This window comes from Capsicum annuum, chromosome 3 (assembly GCF_002878395.1).
Source record: "Capsicum annuum cultivar UCD-10X-F1 chromosome 3, UCD10Xv1.1, whole genome shotgun sequence".
Lineage (NCBI taxonomy): Eukaryota > Viridiplantae > Streptophyta > Magnoliopsida > Solanales > Solanaceae > Capsicum > Capsicum annuum.
In genome coordinates, this window is record NC_061113.1 from 264440219 (window position 1) to 264457366 (window position 17148).

General features: G+C 34.3%; 2 protein-coding genes and 1 pseudogene across 4 annotated transcripts; 2 read left to right on the forward strand and 1 right to left on the reverse strand.

The window, feature by feature from the left end:
- The first annotated feature begins 262 nt into the window (after positions 1–262).
- LOC107862202 (alpha-dioxygenase 2) lies at positions 263–5307 on the forward strand. 2 transcript variants are annotated; one of them, XM_016707691.2, is made up of 11 exons: positions 263–521; positions 1122–1235; positions 1331–1591; positions 1894–2043; positions 2329–2462; positions 2876–3089; positions 3263–3408; positions 3756–3983; positions 4179–4381; positions 4474–4717; positions 4806–5307. In XM_016707691.2, exons 2-11 carry the CDS (start codon positions 1143–1145, stop codon positions 5029–5031), a joined length of 1899 nt encoding a protein of 632 aa, XP_016563177.2. In that variant the 5' UTR covers positions 263–521; positions 1122–1142; the 3' UTR covers positions 5032–5307. The 2 variants fall into 2 exon arrangements, with proteins under 2 accessions (XP_016563177.2, XP_047265976.1); XM_047410020.1 differs by lacking the exon at positions 3756–3983.
- Positions 5308–6962: 1655 nt separating this feature from the next.
- Positions 6963–11822, forward strand: LOC107865888 (exonuclease 1). Of its 2 annotated transcripts, XM_016712081.2 has the most exons (12): positions 6963–7155; positions 7242–7278; positions 7852–8026; positions 8108–8186; positions 8389–8433; positions 8678–8827; positions 8946–9060; positions 9290–9390; positions 10152–10249; positions 10349–10441; positions 10589–10809; positions 10948–11822. In XM_016712081.2, the coding sequence occupies exons 1-12, from the start codon at positions 7078–7080 to the stop codon at positions 11385–11387; spliced, it is 1632 nt and encodes a 543-aa protein (XP_016567567.2). In that variant the 5' UTR covers positions 6963–7077; the 3' UTR covers positions 11388–11822. The 2 variants fall into 2 exon arrangements, with proteins under 2 accessions (XP_016567567.2, XP_047265977.1); XM_047410021.1 differs by lacking the exon at positions 6963–7155 and having other exon boundaries at positions 7241–7278; positions 7865–8026.
- Positions 11823–13860: 2038 nt separating this feature from the next.
- Positions 13861–17127, reverse strand: LOC107864787 (annotated as a pseudogene).
- Between the last annotated feature and the right edge of the window lie 21 nt (positions 17128–17148).

Genomic DNA, 17148 nt, shown 5'->3' on the forward strand with positions numbered 1-17148 from the left:
TTGAATCGCGAAAACTCTTTAACTTTTGTTTTTTTAGAAGAAACCTTTTCATTTTAATTTATTTGCTTGATTTAATAGAAAAGTACAAATAAAAAGAGATGTTTTTTAAAAACATTAGACAAAAAGTCATACGCACCTAAAAAAGATAAGCAAACAAATATCAGTAGTGCTCTCTTGACTGTTTAGATTGACTTATTTTTTTATTTTTAAAAATATTTGATAAAGATAAAAAAAAACTTTTGACTTTTGAAAAAGCTCATTATGTGATTCTTTTTTAAATGATGGGATTACTAATTGTTAACAGAACTTGCACATTCTTGAATCACATTTGCTAGAATGAGAAAAACCTCTACTGATTTTTACTGTTCCAAAATACTTGCCTAGTTGCCTGTTGTTAGAAATTACACTTGTGTTACGTGAAGATCATTGATTTCATATTTTGTTGTTCTGTTTATTTAGGATGTGGCAGACGTAGGAAGTTGATGCTGGCTCTGCTTATTCTTCAACTACTTCTTTTGGAGGTGATTTGCTATGCAATTTATTACTAGCTACCAACTACCTTCTTTTTTTCTTAATAATACCAACGTACTTGTTTAGGTAGTGGAGTAGGGGAGGCCATGAGGGATACAAAATTTGAACTTTATGCATAGTCTACTTATTTAGAGGACCTATTAACATGTATACAGAAAGAATCTGAGTCAAAGTTACTGAGTTTGGATGGAACCATAATTCTACTGTTGTACGCGATAGAGAGCTTTCATGAAATGAAATGAGGATGTATAAGAGAGTGATGTTTTGATTAGATGTTAGTTCTATGCTTTAAGATCTTTCTCTTAAGGCTGGTTAACTATTCTGAATATGAAGGCTGAATAGAATGTTTGTGATGTTAATGTTCTAGCTTATTCTATCACTCAAAAGAGAGGTCAATTTGGATGTTTACTGACTAATCCTCATTAATTAAAGAACTAAGTATATTCTGGTGAAATCTAACAGGAGTAATAGTTGCCAAGCACATTAAAAGATCCATCACACACAAGCTACTGTACACTTATAAATGCTGTACATCTTCCCTCTCAATCTTAATAGCGCATCTCTTGAATCCTTTTGTCTTTTTTTGACAGGTCAACTGCTGAGAAACACTCATGGCATTCTCATTTTCTCTTCCAGCCTTTGTTCATCCCCAACTCCAGCATGTTGTTGCAAAGATGTCTGTGTTTGACAGAATTGTGTTCTATGTTAGTGTTCACCGTTCCCCTCTTTTAACCATGATATATTATGTGTACCAATTTGGAATATTGCTTTTACTAATGAACTGTTTTTGATATATCAGGTGGTACATCTCGTGGACAGGTTTGATCTATGGCATAGGTTACCGGTATTACTGGGGTTGGCTTACCTAGGACTAAGAAGACACTTGCACCAGCAATATAACCTCTTACATGTAGGAAAAGTTAATGGCAAGAAATATGACACGGAAGAGTTTACCTATCGGACTGCTGATGGTACGTGCAATCATCCTGTGGATCATCTAGTGGGCAGTCAAGGAACCTTCTTTGGCCGCAACATGCCACCATCAACTTCAAGTTATGGGGTAAGCTAACAATGCAATCAACTAGGCCTTGCTAATTAAACATGGAAAATTCACAGCTTTCTGTTCTTGTCAAAGCTCTTTTTGATAGAATCAACTTTTATTTACTGATAGCAGATGTTTCAGTTTTCTGTTCTGTAGGTTAAGGGTTGCAAATTAGTCTATTGAATCTATTTCAATGATTTTATGCTGATTCTTTTGGATATTTAATTAGTATGGTACAATTTCAGATGGCCGTATCACTATCTGAAATCTATAGCTTGAGATCTCTCAATCACTTGTGATAATATCATTTGATTATGCAGCTGCTGGAACCACACCCTGTAACAGTGGCAACAAAGCTCTTCGAAAGAAGAAAGTACGCAGATTGCGGGTGCCAATTTAACATGATAGCGTGTGCGTGGGTACAGTTTATGATCCATGATTGGAATGACCATATGGAGGACACTAAACAGGTACCTAGTTCTTGCATAAATAAAGGCATGATGAAATTCATCACCTGTTGCAATAGCAGGCAAATGTTGCTGGGAGGCCATTTACTTTGCTTTATGAAGATATGATTTTGGTTGATAGTCAAGAAAAGTTCTTTAAGGTTGTGGGGTAAGACATCACTGTTTTCATTTTCCATTTAACAACTGGAGGAGATTTAAGGGTCGCCATCAGATATATGCACTTAAGAATTGGATATTGGTCCTGTTAAAATTGTGTTTTATGTTTCTCTAACACAAGTTTTCTGACAGGTGGAGCTTAGAGCTCCTCAGGATGTTGCAACAAGATGTCCGTTGAAGTCATTTAAGTTCCTCAAGACCAAAAAACTTCCCACAGGTTCACCTGATCTGAAGTTTGGGCATTTGAATTCAAGGACCCCATGGTGGTGAGTGGACTCAAAAACTCAATCTCCACAGAGAGACCTTAAGTCTCTCTGAACAGTTGCGATTTTATTTTTACCCTACTGGTGATAGAGAAAGCTAACAATTTAGGAGGATGGTTGAAAATAATAACCTGCTTAACTGAAAATATTTTTCAGGTATAGAAAGACCATTGGTTATTACCTTGACTCCTTTATATCAAAGTGCTGCCTTTTGGCATGCTAAAAGAGTCAAGGTAATAACCACGAAAGAGATGGAGGGAGAAGGGAGGCGAAAATATTACTCCCTGTTGACATATAAACCTGTCCAATTGGAACTTGATTTGATCCCTTACTTTTGATTCAGATTGGAAGTTTGTCTAATGATGGAGTCGTATTTCATGATCTGATGAATTATATATGCTCCTGCTGTTTTTTAGGGACGGGAGTGTAATATATGGCAACAACGAAGAGGGCATGGTTAGGGTGAGAACATTTAAAGATGGAAAGCTCAGTGTCTCAGGAGATGGACTTCTTGAACATGATGATAAAGGCATTCCAATATCCGGAGATGTTCGAAACCACTGGGCAGGCTACTCTCTCTTGCAGGCCTTGTTTGTGAAGGAGCATAATGCCATATGTGCTATGCTGAAAGTAGGTTAATGAAGTACCAAAGATTCTCTTTTCTATGGTCATATTTTCTGAATGGAAAATGAGAAGTTTAATTGTGGATGAAAATGAGCATGTATTCTGACATTTTACAGTTAGCCAGGCTAATTTTGCACCTATAAGAACTTTTGCTTAAAAAATTGATTTTTTTATCTCAGGAACAGTACCCTGAATTTGATGATGAAAAGCTGTACCGACATGCAAGATTGATAACCTCAGCAGTCATTGCTAAAATCCACACGATTGATTTTTCAATTGAAATTGTTAAGACTGATACTGTCAAAGCAGGAACGAGGGTCAACTGGTAAGCCCACTGCTATTAGTACTTGATAACATCTGTCATCGCACCTGTGTCTGATCCCTAAAAAGTTATGCACTTTTGGCTGATCTGACACGGGTGCTGCATCACTATTTGGAGGATCCCAGCAAAGATAGTGGAAAAAACCTGGAGTAGGATAAAGTACTGAATGGATAGTACCCCCAAGCTATCTGCTATAACTGTGGTTGAACTAACAAATAGCTCCCAGTTTTCATTTTCCAATGAGTTGTCATGATCAACCAAAATTTTGTGCATCATGCTTGTCTTGCGAATGACTATAATTATAAAACACTAGCTATTAATGTTAGCTAACAGACTCTAGTCTGATTCAGGTATGGCTTTTTGGGGAAGAAAATAAAGGATAAGTTAGGACCCAAGTTTGGACCGATACTGAGTGGATTAGTTGGTCTTAAAAGGCCTAGAGATCACGGTACACCCTACTCGTTGACTGAAGAGTTTGTTAGCGTCTACAGAATTCACTCACTTTTACCTGAGACAAATGTTCTGAGGGACTTGAAGTCGACTATTTCAGAAGAAAAATTCTTGCCTATTCAAGAAGAGTATGTTTTTCCATTTACACATTTTGCATTATAAGCAAATTATTGCCTTCCCATATGGCAGATCTTTTTTACATAAGCTTCGGATATTGATTTGACAGCATCGAGATAAATCTGATCCACACATTTGAAGTAATCCTATAACACAAATTAAAAGAACTTGTAGGACATATTTTTCTAACTGTCTTGTTTGATCAGGATTCCTATGAGGGAAATGATCGGGAAAGAAGGAGAAAAGAACTTGTCCAAAATCGGTATGGAGCAGATGCTGGTCTCGATGGGTCATCAGTCAAGCGGAGCTGCTACATTGTGGAATTATCCATCGTGGATGAGGAACCTTGTTCCTCATGATATCGATGGAGATGATAGGCCTGATTTAGTTGACATGGCCGCCTTGGACAGTATGTTCATCCCTCATCTAGTCCTACTGACTTCATTCACATTTATTTCATTTCATCTAGAAATTAAATGCTAACTTTCCTAATGGAAACAGTTTATAGAGACCGAGAGAGAGGAATTCCACGGTACAATGAGTTCAGAAGGAATTTGCTGATGGTACCAATTAGCAAGTGGGAAGATTTAACTGATGATGAAGAAGTAATTGACGCTCTCCAAGAAGTATATGGTGATGATACTGAGAAGCTAGATCTCCAAGTTGGTTTACACGCGGAGAAGAAAATTAAAGGCTTTGCCATTAGTGAAACTGCCTTCAACATATTCCTGCTCATTGCTTCAAGGTTTGTCTATATACTGACGGTGTACAAAACTTAAAACTCTATTCCAAATAAGAACTGATCTTCCCGTGACTATGTTTTTCCTTTCCAGGAGGCTAGAAGCTGATCGATTCTTCACAACTGACTTCAATTCGCGAACCTACACGGAGAAAGGCTTCGAATGGGTAAACAAGACAGAGACATTAAAGGATGTTATCGATCGACACTTCCCTGAAATGACAGCGAAATACATGAGATGCACAAGTGCTTTCTCACTATGGAGTTCGGATCCAGATCCTAAACACTACTTACCTCTATATCTGAGACCAGCAACCTAATAAGGAGTACTATATTTGGTTGATTGTGAACTTTGTATAACCTTTGTATGCGAATAATACGTAAGAGACAACGCCAAGCTAGTTTGCATGTAAAATATAAAGTGACGTTAGTTTATAATCAGATGAATAAACCATCGGGTGCTTGTATGAGAGTTGGTTTGACTGCCCTAAGTATGGCGAAGTCTATGACATGTAGTTTTGTAGGCATACCTGTTGTAAATGGAACAATCAATAAGTATTAGTAGTACTATAATATGTGATGCACAATTTCTTGTACTTGCAAGTTCTTTTTTGTTTTCTGGAAAAACCATTTTTGTCTAAATGACGCTAGGAGAATAGTATATGATTTCCTCGTCAAGTTGAACTCGAACATTAGCTTGTATAAGGAGCTTGCTTGTGTTAAATTACTTACCTCTGGTGTTTTCACCAAATCATACAGTGATAAATCAAAGTGAGAATATATATTATAATTTAACGATAAATAGTTTAGTGATTAAAGTTATGTAAACATACGGGTCATGTATTTTATTAGGTTATTAATAATATATGCATCAAATTTCTACATACTTACTCCTCCTTCGTCCATCTTTACTTGTCTACTTTCCTACGGATATAAGGGTTAAGAAGCAGTAATTTAACAATAAATAGTTTAGTGATTAAAGTTATGTAAAGACTATTTTTTTAGGTTATTGATAATATAAGCATCAAATTTCTACTAAAGACATGTGTCATGTATTTTTTTAGGTTATTGATAATATAAGCATCAAATTTCTACATACTTTCTCCCTCTTCGTTCATTTTTACTTGTCTGCTTCACTACAAATATAAGAATTAAGAAGCAGTAATTTAACGATAAATAGTTTAGTGATTAAGTTTATGTAAAGACACCTGTCATGTATTTTATTAGGTTATTAATAATATAAGCATCAAATTTCTACATACTCTCCGTCCATCTTTACTTATCTACTTTCCTATGGCTATTAGGATTAAAAAGCAGTAGTTTAACGATAAATAATTTAGTGATTAAAGTTATGTAAAGACACGTGTCATGTATTTTAGTATTAGGTTATTAATAATATAAGCATCAAATTTCTACATACTCCCTCACCCTTCTTACTTCTTTTACTTATCTACTTTTCTATGGATATAGGGATTAAAGAGCGGTAAATGATAGGGGTAAATCTACTTCTATCATATTACCTTTTAAATATAATAAATTTAATATTTTAAAAAATGTACTCTCTCCATTTAAAAAATAATGACTTATTTTGATTTGACACAAAATTTAAGAAAATAAAGAAGATTTTTGAATTTTGTGGCCTTAAATTAAAGTTGTGTCAAATGTATCAAAATGTTATTAAATCTTGTGGTCCTAAACATGCCATGTGAAAAGTTGAAATTTAAGTATTGTCAAAAAAAGGAAAGTAAGTCATTCTTTTTTAAAAGAAGGGAGTATTAGATAATGTATCATATTTAAAGATTAAAATGGATAAAAATAAATAAATTTTTTATTAATTTTATAAATTGGACAGATATTGTTAGATAGAGATATAGCTTTTTTCCATTATTAGTGAGAGCCAATTGCATGCAAAGTGATTAATAAATGAAAAACTTGGAACAAAAAAAAATATACAAGGGATTTTTTCGAAAAGGGTAAATAAAAATTTATGCACGCGCCAACTAGGAGCGTGGTAAATTGAATCAGCAACAAACAGCAAGTTCGCGCGGGAAATTTTTTTCCTGGGACTCCAAAATTTCAAATTTATCTTCGCGGTAAATTTAATTGACGAAAGTGGAAATAATACTCGAATAACGATTCGCCACGTGTAGATTGTCTTAGATTTGTGTTCGTGTCGATTTCCCATTGGATTGAATTTTCATTCAGAACTAGGTAATATTACATAGCTCATTATTCTACACTTGCTCTTTTTCCCGCCATTTTCTCCAATCTCCATTTTTCTACAGATCGAAAACCCAGAAGCTTAAAGAAGAACAGGTAGGAAAAAATACCCAGAAACTTCTAGAAGAATCAAAAGAGAAATAGAAATGGGTATCCAAGGTCTCCTCCGGTTCATGAAGCCCTATGTTGAACCGGTCCACATTAAAAAATACGCCGGCAAAAGGGTAACCGCCCATTTTCATTTACCTTCAATTCGCTAGCAAATTTACATTATGAGTTTTAATAAAAATCCTATTTTGTTGGGTTATAGGTGGGGATTGATGCTTATGGTTGGCTTCACAAAGGAGGTATTTTTAATTTTGTTTCATATTTATTAATCAAGATTCAGTTTTTATACTTCCTCCGTTCGCTTTTAATTGTCATTTTTTGCTTATAGAGATTCAAAATTTGTCCAACATGTTAAAGATGTATTTTGCATCATATTAACATGAGAAGGATTGTAACTTTATACTCTATGTTTCAATTTGTTTGGGGCCTATTTTGACTTGTCATGGAATTTAAGAAAGTAAAAATACTTTTGATACTTGTTCTTAAGTTATAAATATGTCAAATGTACCAAAATGACTTTTAATCTTGTGTATTAAATATGCCATGTGGAAAATTTAAATTAACGAGTTGCTAAAAAAGTAAAGGATCATTTTTTTTGAAACGGACTAAAAATTAAACCATGCCAGACAAATTGAATTGGAGGAAGTAGTATTTTTCGTATAGTTCTCAAACATCAAAATTCTGAATTTAGTTCTGAGTATTAATTACATTGACTGTCGTGAAGCGAAATGTGACAAGTAAAAGTGCATGGAGTGAGTTTACTTATTTTGTGGTATTTAATGGGTAGAATCAATAAAAGCTGTAATTTTCAGCATATTCATGTAGTATGGAGCTTTACCTTAATTCGGAGGGTGACAAGAAATTGCAGTACTTGAACTACTTTATGCATCGAATCAATATGCTTCGACATTACAAGATCACCCCTGTAGTTGTTTTTGATGGTGGGAACTTACCCTGCAAGAGTGCCACTGAAGGCGAGAGGCACAAGTGTGTATTCCAAAACTTAAATTATTTTAATTAATGCCCATTTTTTCGTGAAAGTAGATAATGAATCTTTTATTTCAACAGGAGAAGGAAAACAAATAGAGATCAGGCAATGTTAAAGCTAAAGGAAGGAAATGTTACTGGTGCCATTGAGCTCTTCCAGGTACTATTTATCATTCACTTATAGTTGTGGTATGTGCTGTTTCTTTATTAATCCCTCGGATAAATACTTGCTGTGGTTTGATAATTTATTGAAAATGCCTAAAGGGTTGTGGTTTTTGAGAATAGTTAGCTTTCATGTTTAATGCACTATCTAGTCAGGTAGAAAGTAACGCTTTTTCCTATTTCCAATGCTTCATATGCAGAGGGCAGTGAGTGTCACTCCATCAATGGCGCATCAACTCATACAGGTACTTTGAAAATTTATCTTTTGAGTTCAGCCAGTTAAGAGTTTTTAGCAGTTGACTAACTTGTCTATTTTCAGACGTAAAAGATGTTTCATCAAGAAGATTTTTTCTTCTTTCTTTGTGTTTGACATTTCAAACAAGTTCCTGGATTTTTTTTCCAGTAGTTTGGCATGATTTTGAATTTATGTATCTGCCAATTCAAGATTTCAAGAAGTCCAGCTGTAACAAAGATCTTCTACATGTGCAGATACTGAAGTCAGAGAATATAGAATTCGTTGTAGCACCATATGAAGCTGATGCACAACTAGCCTACTTGTCTAACCTCGAAGATGAAAAAAATGAAATTGTGGCAGTAATTTCTGAGGATAGCGACTTACTGGCATATGGTTGTTCCTCTGTAAGAAAATCTCAAATACTTTGATATGGCATGGTGGAGGTTACTGCTCTCCTAACAACTTAATTCCGTTTGTTTAGAATCTAGTCGACAAATGTTGATTTTATGTGTTTGTCAACAGGTTTTATTTAAGATGGATGCCCATGGCAATGGTCAAGAAGTAGTACTAGATCATGTTTTCAGCAATGTTACTCGTGTTCCTTCCTTCAGACATTTCAACAAAGACTTATTTATAGGTTATTCTCCATTTCTAGCTTTAAATCATTCACGTTGAGAAATAAAATTAGAACATTTAGAAGTCACTATACTTTACTGTCTATCAATGGAATCTGATAATGATGATGAGTGTCTGGCTTTGTTCTTGTAATCAATGGAAGCTAACTAGCTGCTGAAAGTGAAATGCTTTCTGAAAAACATTTATGTCTTTCTTCCTTTTTAAGATATTTACATTATTCATCGTTGCAGGCATGTGTGTCTTAGCTGGCTGTGATTTTCTTCCGTCAGTTCCTGGTATAGGAATTACAAGAGCTTATAATCTGGTCTCCAAATATCGCAACTTAGATCGAGTAAGTATATTCTCTACTTGTTCAAGGCAGAGAAGTTTATCTTCTTGCATCTGTTATTAGTGATTAATTGCTACTAAAAGAAAATTTCCTAAGCCTTATGATTAAATTTCTACTTTGAAAAATTCCCTATACCTGGACTTTACTATTAGTCTGAAATATGAAACACTAAAATGCCATCATAATTTACTTGGTTCATTTGACATTGTTTACATCAGCTTTGCACCTGAATGGCTATGCTTGTTTAGAGTATCTTTTTTTTGGGGGTGGGGTGCTGGTGGGGAGCCGGGTGGCTGCAGCATAACTCCCATTTTTTTTGAGGAGAGGCGTTAGCAGTGAATGCCTATGCTGGTTTAAAGTATCCTTGACAGATAATGTGGGTTATTACATTGCTTTGGTCCAAAATAACATAGAAAAAAGATATGGATGTGGCTCGTCAGGCACTTTCCATATAGACAGATATTTGACTTCGTTTGCAGAACGATAAATTATTCATTGGAGACTTTCACAGGAAAAATAAAGGAATTATTGTCCTAGGTTTGCAGCTTATGTAACTTGCAGCATGTCCCTAGGATAGAAATAAGCAAAAAAATCTATCTACTTGATCATTATGAATGAGTGCTTCATGCCAATAAATTGTCTGCATTGTCTTTGGAAGTTTAATACTTTGTATTGTTCTTATAATGTTCTTAGCTTAAGATGTCCTGAAAAGATTTATACTGTTCGAGCTGCAAAACTAAAAATCATTTTCCAATATTTAACAGGTTCTTTCCATGTTAAAGTTTGAGAAGGGAGATCAAATGCCTGAAGATTACACAAAATCATTTAGAGAAGCAGTTGCGGTTTTCAATCATGCTAGAATGTGAGTCTAACAACTGACATGTCAGCTTTTCGATGTAGTTCTACCTTTCTTCTGTCAGCTAACACATGAATGATCAACTTTTTTTATATGTTCGATCAGATATGATGTTAGTTTGAAGCGGGCCAAGCACTTGAAACCCATCCCAGAAGAGCTGTTGCAATTTCTGGACGAAGAACTTGATTTCTTAGGACCGTATCCTTTAGTTACTTGGATCTTGCCTTCTGTCATGCTGAAGCTTCAGCATTCTCTAACCTTTTGCAGAATAGTGCTTTAAATTGCTATATCTGATGCTTTTGCAATGAAAGGTATAACACAAATTTTCTCCTTAACAGTCATTAGAGAAATTCTTCCGTCACTGGCAACTTCAATTGCTCAAGGTAACATAGATCCTTGTACAATGGAGGCCTTCAATGTTTTTCCAAGTACAGTTAATCATGTTTCTACTGCAAACATCAAAAAAATCAGTGGTCCCTTTTCTCGACAAGAGGCATTTACTCAAGCTTCAAAAGACAGCAACGTTTTTGCTATTTCTTCAAGTAAATCCAGAAAAGAAGCAACAGGCAAGCATGACAGTCATAACCATTAGTGCTACATCTTTTTTCACAGTGCATCTTAATATCATTAAGTGATAGAACATGTGCCGGGAAAGTGATGATTCTCCAGTAATTATATAACGCAGTTTTTGTTGTCATTTTCAGTGGCGGAGACGAAGCAAACCTCTGATGAGCAACAACAGTGTCCGTTTATGGATGAAAGTGAGTGCTTAGAGGAAGCAGTATCTCTTCAAAACATGCTACGCCCTTCAATATCAACTGGGAAGATGGTGGGAGAAGAGAAAAACCGTCAGCAGAAAGAAGTGCTGAAAGTTCCAGATAATAATCCTTTTAGGAAAAGAAAACTGGAGGAAATTGAGCCAGATGAGATGGATAGTGTCACTAAAGTAGTCTCAGAAGTTACGGAGGTTGAAAGCCTGGAGGTGATATGTACAATTCCAGAATCACAAAAAAGTGTGGAATCCAAACCGGTTAAAAGGATTGAGTTAAAAAGAGTTACCAAAGAAAACAAGGTTAAGAGGAGTAACTCCCTAACTTCAGAAAACAAGAAAAACACTATACTAAATTTCTTTTCTCGAGTTTAATTAATAAAATTTGACTCAGCAGGTGTGGTAGGGGTAGGCCGAAGGAGTACTGGAAAGAGGTAATTAGGCAGGATATGGAGCAGTTATAGCTTATTGAGGACATGATTCTAGATAGGAAGACTTGGAGGATGCGGATTAGGGTGGAAGACTAGTGTAAGTTTGGGTAGCTAGTGTAGGGTTTTACTTGGTGGGTGTATTTTTTTTGTTAAGACACCTTGTTTCATGCTCTATTATGATTTTGTTTACTTTTCTTTGTTTACTATTATTTGTAGGTGTCGTATTTATGTTATGTGCTTTATTATGGATTTGATTATTATTCCTTGTTGTGAGCCGGGGGTCCTTTTTACTTCTTCGGAGGTAGTGATATGGACTATGTACTTCTTACCCTCCCCACACTCCACTATGCGGGAATACATTGAGTTTGTTGTTGTTGTACTCTTATTTTTTAGTTTAGCTCATAAATTCATGGGAAAAAACTCAAATATGCCACTGAACTATCAAAAATGATTCATTTATGTCATCCGTTAAAAGTTGGGTTCATTCATGCTATCGCCGTTACAAAACTGGTTTATCTATGTCATTACTTTTAACAGCTGATTTTTAGAAAACAACTTTGCCATGTGGCGGCATATTATAGAGGTCCATGTCATTTTAAAAAAAAAAATTTGTTTTAATTTTTTTTTTATCCATTAAAAAGAATCTATCCAATTTTTTGATCCATTAAAAATTAGTTTGGTCTATGACGATTAGGTTAATAGTAGAGTTAAAATTTTTATTAAAAAATTGGATGGATTCTTTTTAATGGATCAACCCAGTTTTTTGATCCACCCAAGTTATTAAAAAATTTTATACTCCCACACAAATATATACTCCTATGTTGTCTAACTTATAAAAAATATACTGAATTTACTTTTGTTTTTATATATGCCAACTGGCCTTAAAATATATTATACAAATTTCATGTCACCTTCATTTTATTCTTTCTTCTTAGATATTTTATTTCATTAAATAGAAAAGAACAATAAAATTTTGGAATTAATCAATTTATTGAATTAAGTATATAATGAAATGATAAAGACTATACATACATAATGCTTGTGAGTTGTAACTTCGCATGCATGGCTTATATATTGTTTTTATTCAATTTCTAATTAGGATTGAACCACTTAAAATTAATTATATAACGATATAAAACTATGACGTCTCACCAATTTTTATGTAACTATATCATTAAATCAAATTGTAATTTAAGAAAAACATAATTGTAATTTAGACAAATATTCTACCTCCAATGATTAATGTTGATTGTCAAATAATTATCTTAATATATGATTACGTCAAAACATTAAACGACATATTAAAAAAGATGAAAGAGAGCAGTATAATGAGTGTTTGAGAGAACAATGTCCCACGTGAAAAGTAAAAAAGAAATAAAATTATTTATAAAATGTCAGATATTTAAGGTCTCTTGAAAAATAAATGTCAATTTGGTTCAAAACAAATGATATCATACAATATTAAAAGTATTTTATGATAATTGATTAGCACAATAATTGATATCAACGCCACTGTACTGAAATTTTTGTAGGATGAGTATGAGGATGATAGAGTGACGGCATGAGACGTATTGTCTTATTGTCTTTGCTTGTCTATGGATCAATTTACTATATTTGACCACAATTTTAAGCCGCATACAATAAAAAAAAAAGTCGATGAGCTTGGTAACTATAAGTATTCGAATGATATGAGGCGATACACAAATAATCTCAAAATTAACTAATTAACAATAATTAATCAAGTAAAACTTAGTTCAAAGGGAGGTGATCATATTATTGATCCGTATTGTGAACAGAGTCACACGTGAAAGTCAGAAAAGAAAAAAAAAAGACTATTGATATGGGGCAATATACAAATAATCTCAAATTTTAAAAACATAGATCAAACTAATTTTTAACGGATCAAAAATTTGGGTGGATTCTTTTAAATGCATCAAAAAAAAATTATTTTTAAAAAAAAATTAAAAAAATTAAAAAATAACGTGGATCTCTAATATGCCGCCACATGGCAAAGCTGTTTTCTAAAAATCGATTGTTAAAAGTAATGGTATGGATGAGCCGGTTTTGTAACGGCGATGGCATGAATGAGCCCAACTTCTAACGGATGACATAAATGAGTCATTTTAATAGTTCAGTGGCATATTTAAGCCATTTTCCCTAAATTCATTAATTTTATCGTCAATTATACACCACTTCCACTGTCATCGGAGAAGTGTTGACTATAGACTAACTTGACGTTCCACCATCTGTACTTCTAGTAAGCATTACCCCAAATCTAAGTATGTTTGCTTGATCCCTAATACTAATTAATTGAAGGGCTAAAACTGGATACTGAGCTTATAATGTTTGTTTGACTTGTATATTATGAAAGACGAGAAATAGGATGATGATGAAGAGCTGATCAAGAAATTGATAGTAGAGAAAACTGATGGTCGGTCTGTTCTTCTATAAATTTGTTGCTGCATAGCTAAAATTGTTAGTTGTTACCAATGCAACAACAACAAAAGACTGTGAGCATCAGATAGTTTTGCCAACTTGCAGAAAAAAAGATCAATCTATCGTAACTGGAAATCCTACTGCCTAAGAAAGGCAGTCAACTGAAGTTCTCTATAATCTATATAGACATATCCTACACATGGAACTACTTTAATTGAGGGAAAAACATGGACAAGAGCAAAGCGCCTTAATACATGTAGCGCTTAAGTAAGTACTTGAACCAATATGCTGACTTCTTTGGGTATCGTTTGAGGGTGTTGTAATCAATGGCAAATCTGGAAGTAGTTTATCCTTTTGGGATCATATAAAGCTCTTGGAAAAGTAATATTTCCCGCATAATCCATACCTGAAATCATATATTATTAGAGACAATTTTCTGCCAGAATCATAGTAGGATTTCCATAAAGTTCTTTTACATAGTTGACAGCTTTACTTAAACCCCATGGCACGATATAGAGCCAATCTGAGTGTGCCCGCAGGCATTTTCAACAAAGATAGTGTCAGCAAACAATTAGGATATATTAGTTAGAAACAACGTTAACTTCATCGTATACTCACCCTATCACCAATTGGTACTCCCTTGCGATCATCTATATCACGACAAGGGAAAGAATTAGTATCCGTAGAACATCTTACACTAAGTTATCCCGGAAACTTCCTAAGCAAGTAATTTTATTATACTGGGATTACTTAAGAAGTAAAAGTAGTAGTATCTTACAAGCAAATCCAACATTCCAGTCCTGCTGATAGCCCAGGGTTTGTGGTGTGGTATGATGAGGATCATACATGTAGTAGGCAGTGTACTGGTTTATGCCCAAATAATCCATGGATCCCTTGACCATCTTAACCTCTTCTTCCGTGAACTTGGGTAATCGCTTCCCCACAACATTTATCATGGTTTTTGGGTACTCGCTATATACAAGAGGATGCAAGAACTTGAAGAACAAGCCCTACGCATGATTAGAATTGCAGGCTGTGCAGCTCTTAACAGAAGGCTATAGCAACTTGAACATTTTTAAGCACATAATATAATTAACAGTAAGAAGCAGTGCGATCCAAAAATAGGTTTGGTGGTTTGGCAGAAGTGCATTTAGGTCAAACACTATATATATGCGTTGAACACATTATAGATAAAGCCAGAACATTACTGTGTGCAAGTTCTTACCATCCCAAATGAAAGTATCTTGCTCTTTGAGAAGCGTAGTTGTCGGCTTTTCCTCTTGTCAGAGGTTCATACCACACAAAATCCAAGAGAATGCCAAATTTTCCTTTCTGTTTTGCCTGTTATTGCATTCAGAAAACAAGGTTAAAGAGTGATCGTCAATTCAAAAAACAAGGAAAGGAAAAAAAGAAGAAAAAAAAAAATTACTTGAATACTTTTCACGGTATCTTTGTGCTGCAGAAGCATGGCATAAGATGAGATTGTGGGCAACAATGTAAGGTTCAGTTGCAGAGTCCCCATCTGTGCAATTACCAAATGGCTTTGAGCATCTTCCTGGTGCAAAGTTTCCAGTATCATATCCTAAAGCAGCTATCACTCTTGGCTCATTAAACGAGAACCAGTTCTTCACTCTGTCTCCGAACATCTTAAAACAAAAATCTGCATAATCAGCAAAATCTTTCCTGCAAAATTCCAACAGAAAAACCATATTATTAAAATAGCATAAAGATTTTTCAATAGAAAAGGTCATGAAGTGATGTACTCACACAACTTCACGGCCCAACCATCCGTTGTACCTATCTTGAAGTGCTTGTGGTAAATCGTAGTGACTAAGATTCACATACGGGGTAATACCCGTAAGAAGTTTACTCAGTCCTCAGTATGCCAGCTAATTATACATACACACAACAAAAATCATAAAAGGCTAATGATTAAACATTCAAAAGAAGAACAAATGTTACCTCTTTTGAGCATATAATCTATCAGCCAGTTATAATAAGCAACTCCTTTCTAGTTCACTCCACCAGTTCCATCTACATAAAATGCAAGATTAAATTATCACTTATTCTTGCAAAATCGCTAAGGTTAAACTTGGGAGTAGACGATAAAGTAGATAAATTACTTGGGAAGATCCTGGACCACGAGATTGAGAAACGATAAGCATCAAAGTTCATCCATGCCATCAGATTAATATCTTCCTGTAATCCATTAATGGAACATAATGTTCATGAAGTAATTCTATCGGATTGCACAATCAAAAGGATCACCTTATACATTAAAAAAACTATCTTGAGATTATCAGTGTATAGCAATTTGGACGAATTATATATATATATATATAGTTTACAATTACATACCGTAACTAAATAACATTCTTCGCGTTTACTATGCACTGACCTTGTATCGATGGTACTGATCGACAGACACTTCACCAGTAACATTGTTTGGAACAATTCCTGTTTGAAATTCCACCATCAAATTTAATCAAAATCATAAAACTTGTATTAATATAATGTAAGATTAATTAATTAATGGCAGTACCAGGTTGTTTAATGAAAGTGTCCCATATACTAGGACCACGGCCTTCAATGCTGGCAGCACCTTCAACTTGGTACGCTGATGTTGCTGTTCCAAATACAAATCCCTTGGGAAAACTTCTCCTTAGCAATCCTCCGCTGCCGAATCGGAACGTTTCCGGCGACACGTCATTGTCACAATTAACGTTAATTACAGCACTTAGAGCTGTAATTAGCAGCAATACATGACTTACTTCATCATTCTTACTTGTTCTACTAACAAACTTGTGTAGTAGAATGTGTAGGATACATAGTGGCAAATCTATTTATAGAAGAAAAATATAATAGAGGTGGGTCCCCAATGCTTATCCTAAGGGGATAACAAATTTTTACAAGATTACGAATCTTATATTTTTAGACGATTTATCATTATATATCTTTTGAATGAGGCATGAAAATAAAACAATTTTAGACCATTTTGTTTGTCAGACAATTTTGTTAACCTTACAAGATTGCCGTGTAAACTATTAAAGCATGAATTTGTTACAATACAAAATAACATAATATACTCTCTTTATTTACTACCTATATTTTTTTAAAAGAAGAAGACAAATGTGTATATTTACTTTATTGGATCGATCTAGATAATTAGTTGTCAGTTTTTGTTTAGAACAGAACTTGTAAAGAAGCTTTGTATAAGACAACTCCACAAGAAGTTTTACAAACGACATTTTTCTAATCTCAAATATAAG

Coding starts and splice junctions, on each gene's coding strand:
- LOC107865888 (XM_016712081.2), top strand. CDS start 7,078: ATGGGTATCCAAGGTCTCCTCCGGTTCATGAAGCCCTATGTTGAACCG. Junction 7,279..7,851: donor TGGTTGGCTTCACAAAGGAG/GTATTTTTAATT, acceptor TGTAATTTTCAG/CATATTCATGTAGTATGGAG. Junction 9,391..10,151: donor AATATCGCAACTTAGATCGA/GTAAGTATATTC, acceptor AATATTTAACAG/GTTCTTTCCATGTTAAAGTT.
- LOC107862202 (XM_016707691.2), top strand. CDS start 1,143: ATGGCATTCTCATTTTCTCTTCCAGCCTTTGTTCATCCCCAACTCCAG. Junction 3,090..3,262: donor CCATATGTGCTATGCTGAAA/GTAGGTTAATGA, acceptor TTTTTATCTCAG/GAACAGTACCCTGAATTTGA. Junction 3,984..4,178: donor TTCTTGCCTATTCAAGAAGA/GTATGTTTTTCC, acceptor TTGTTTGATCAG/GATTCCTATGAGGGAAATGA.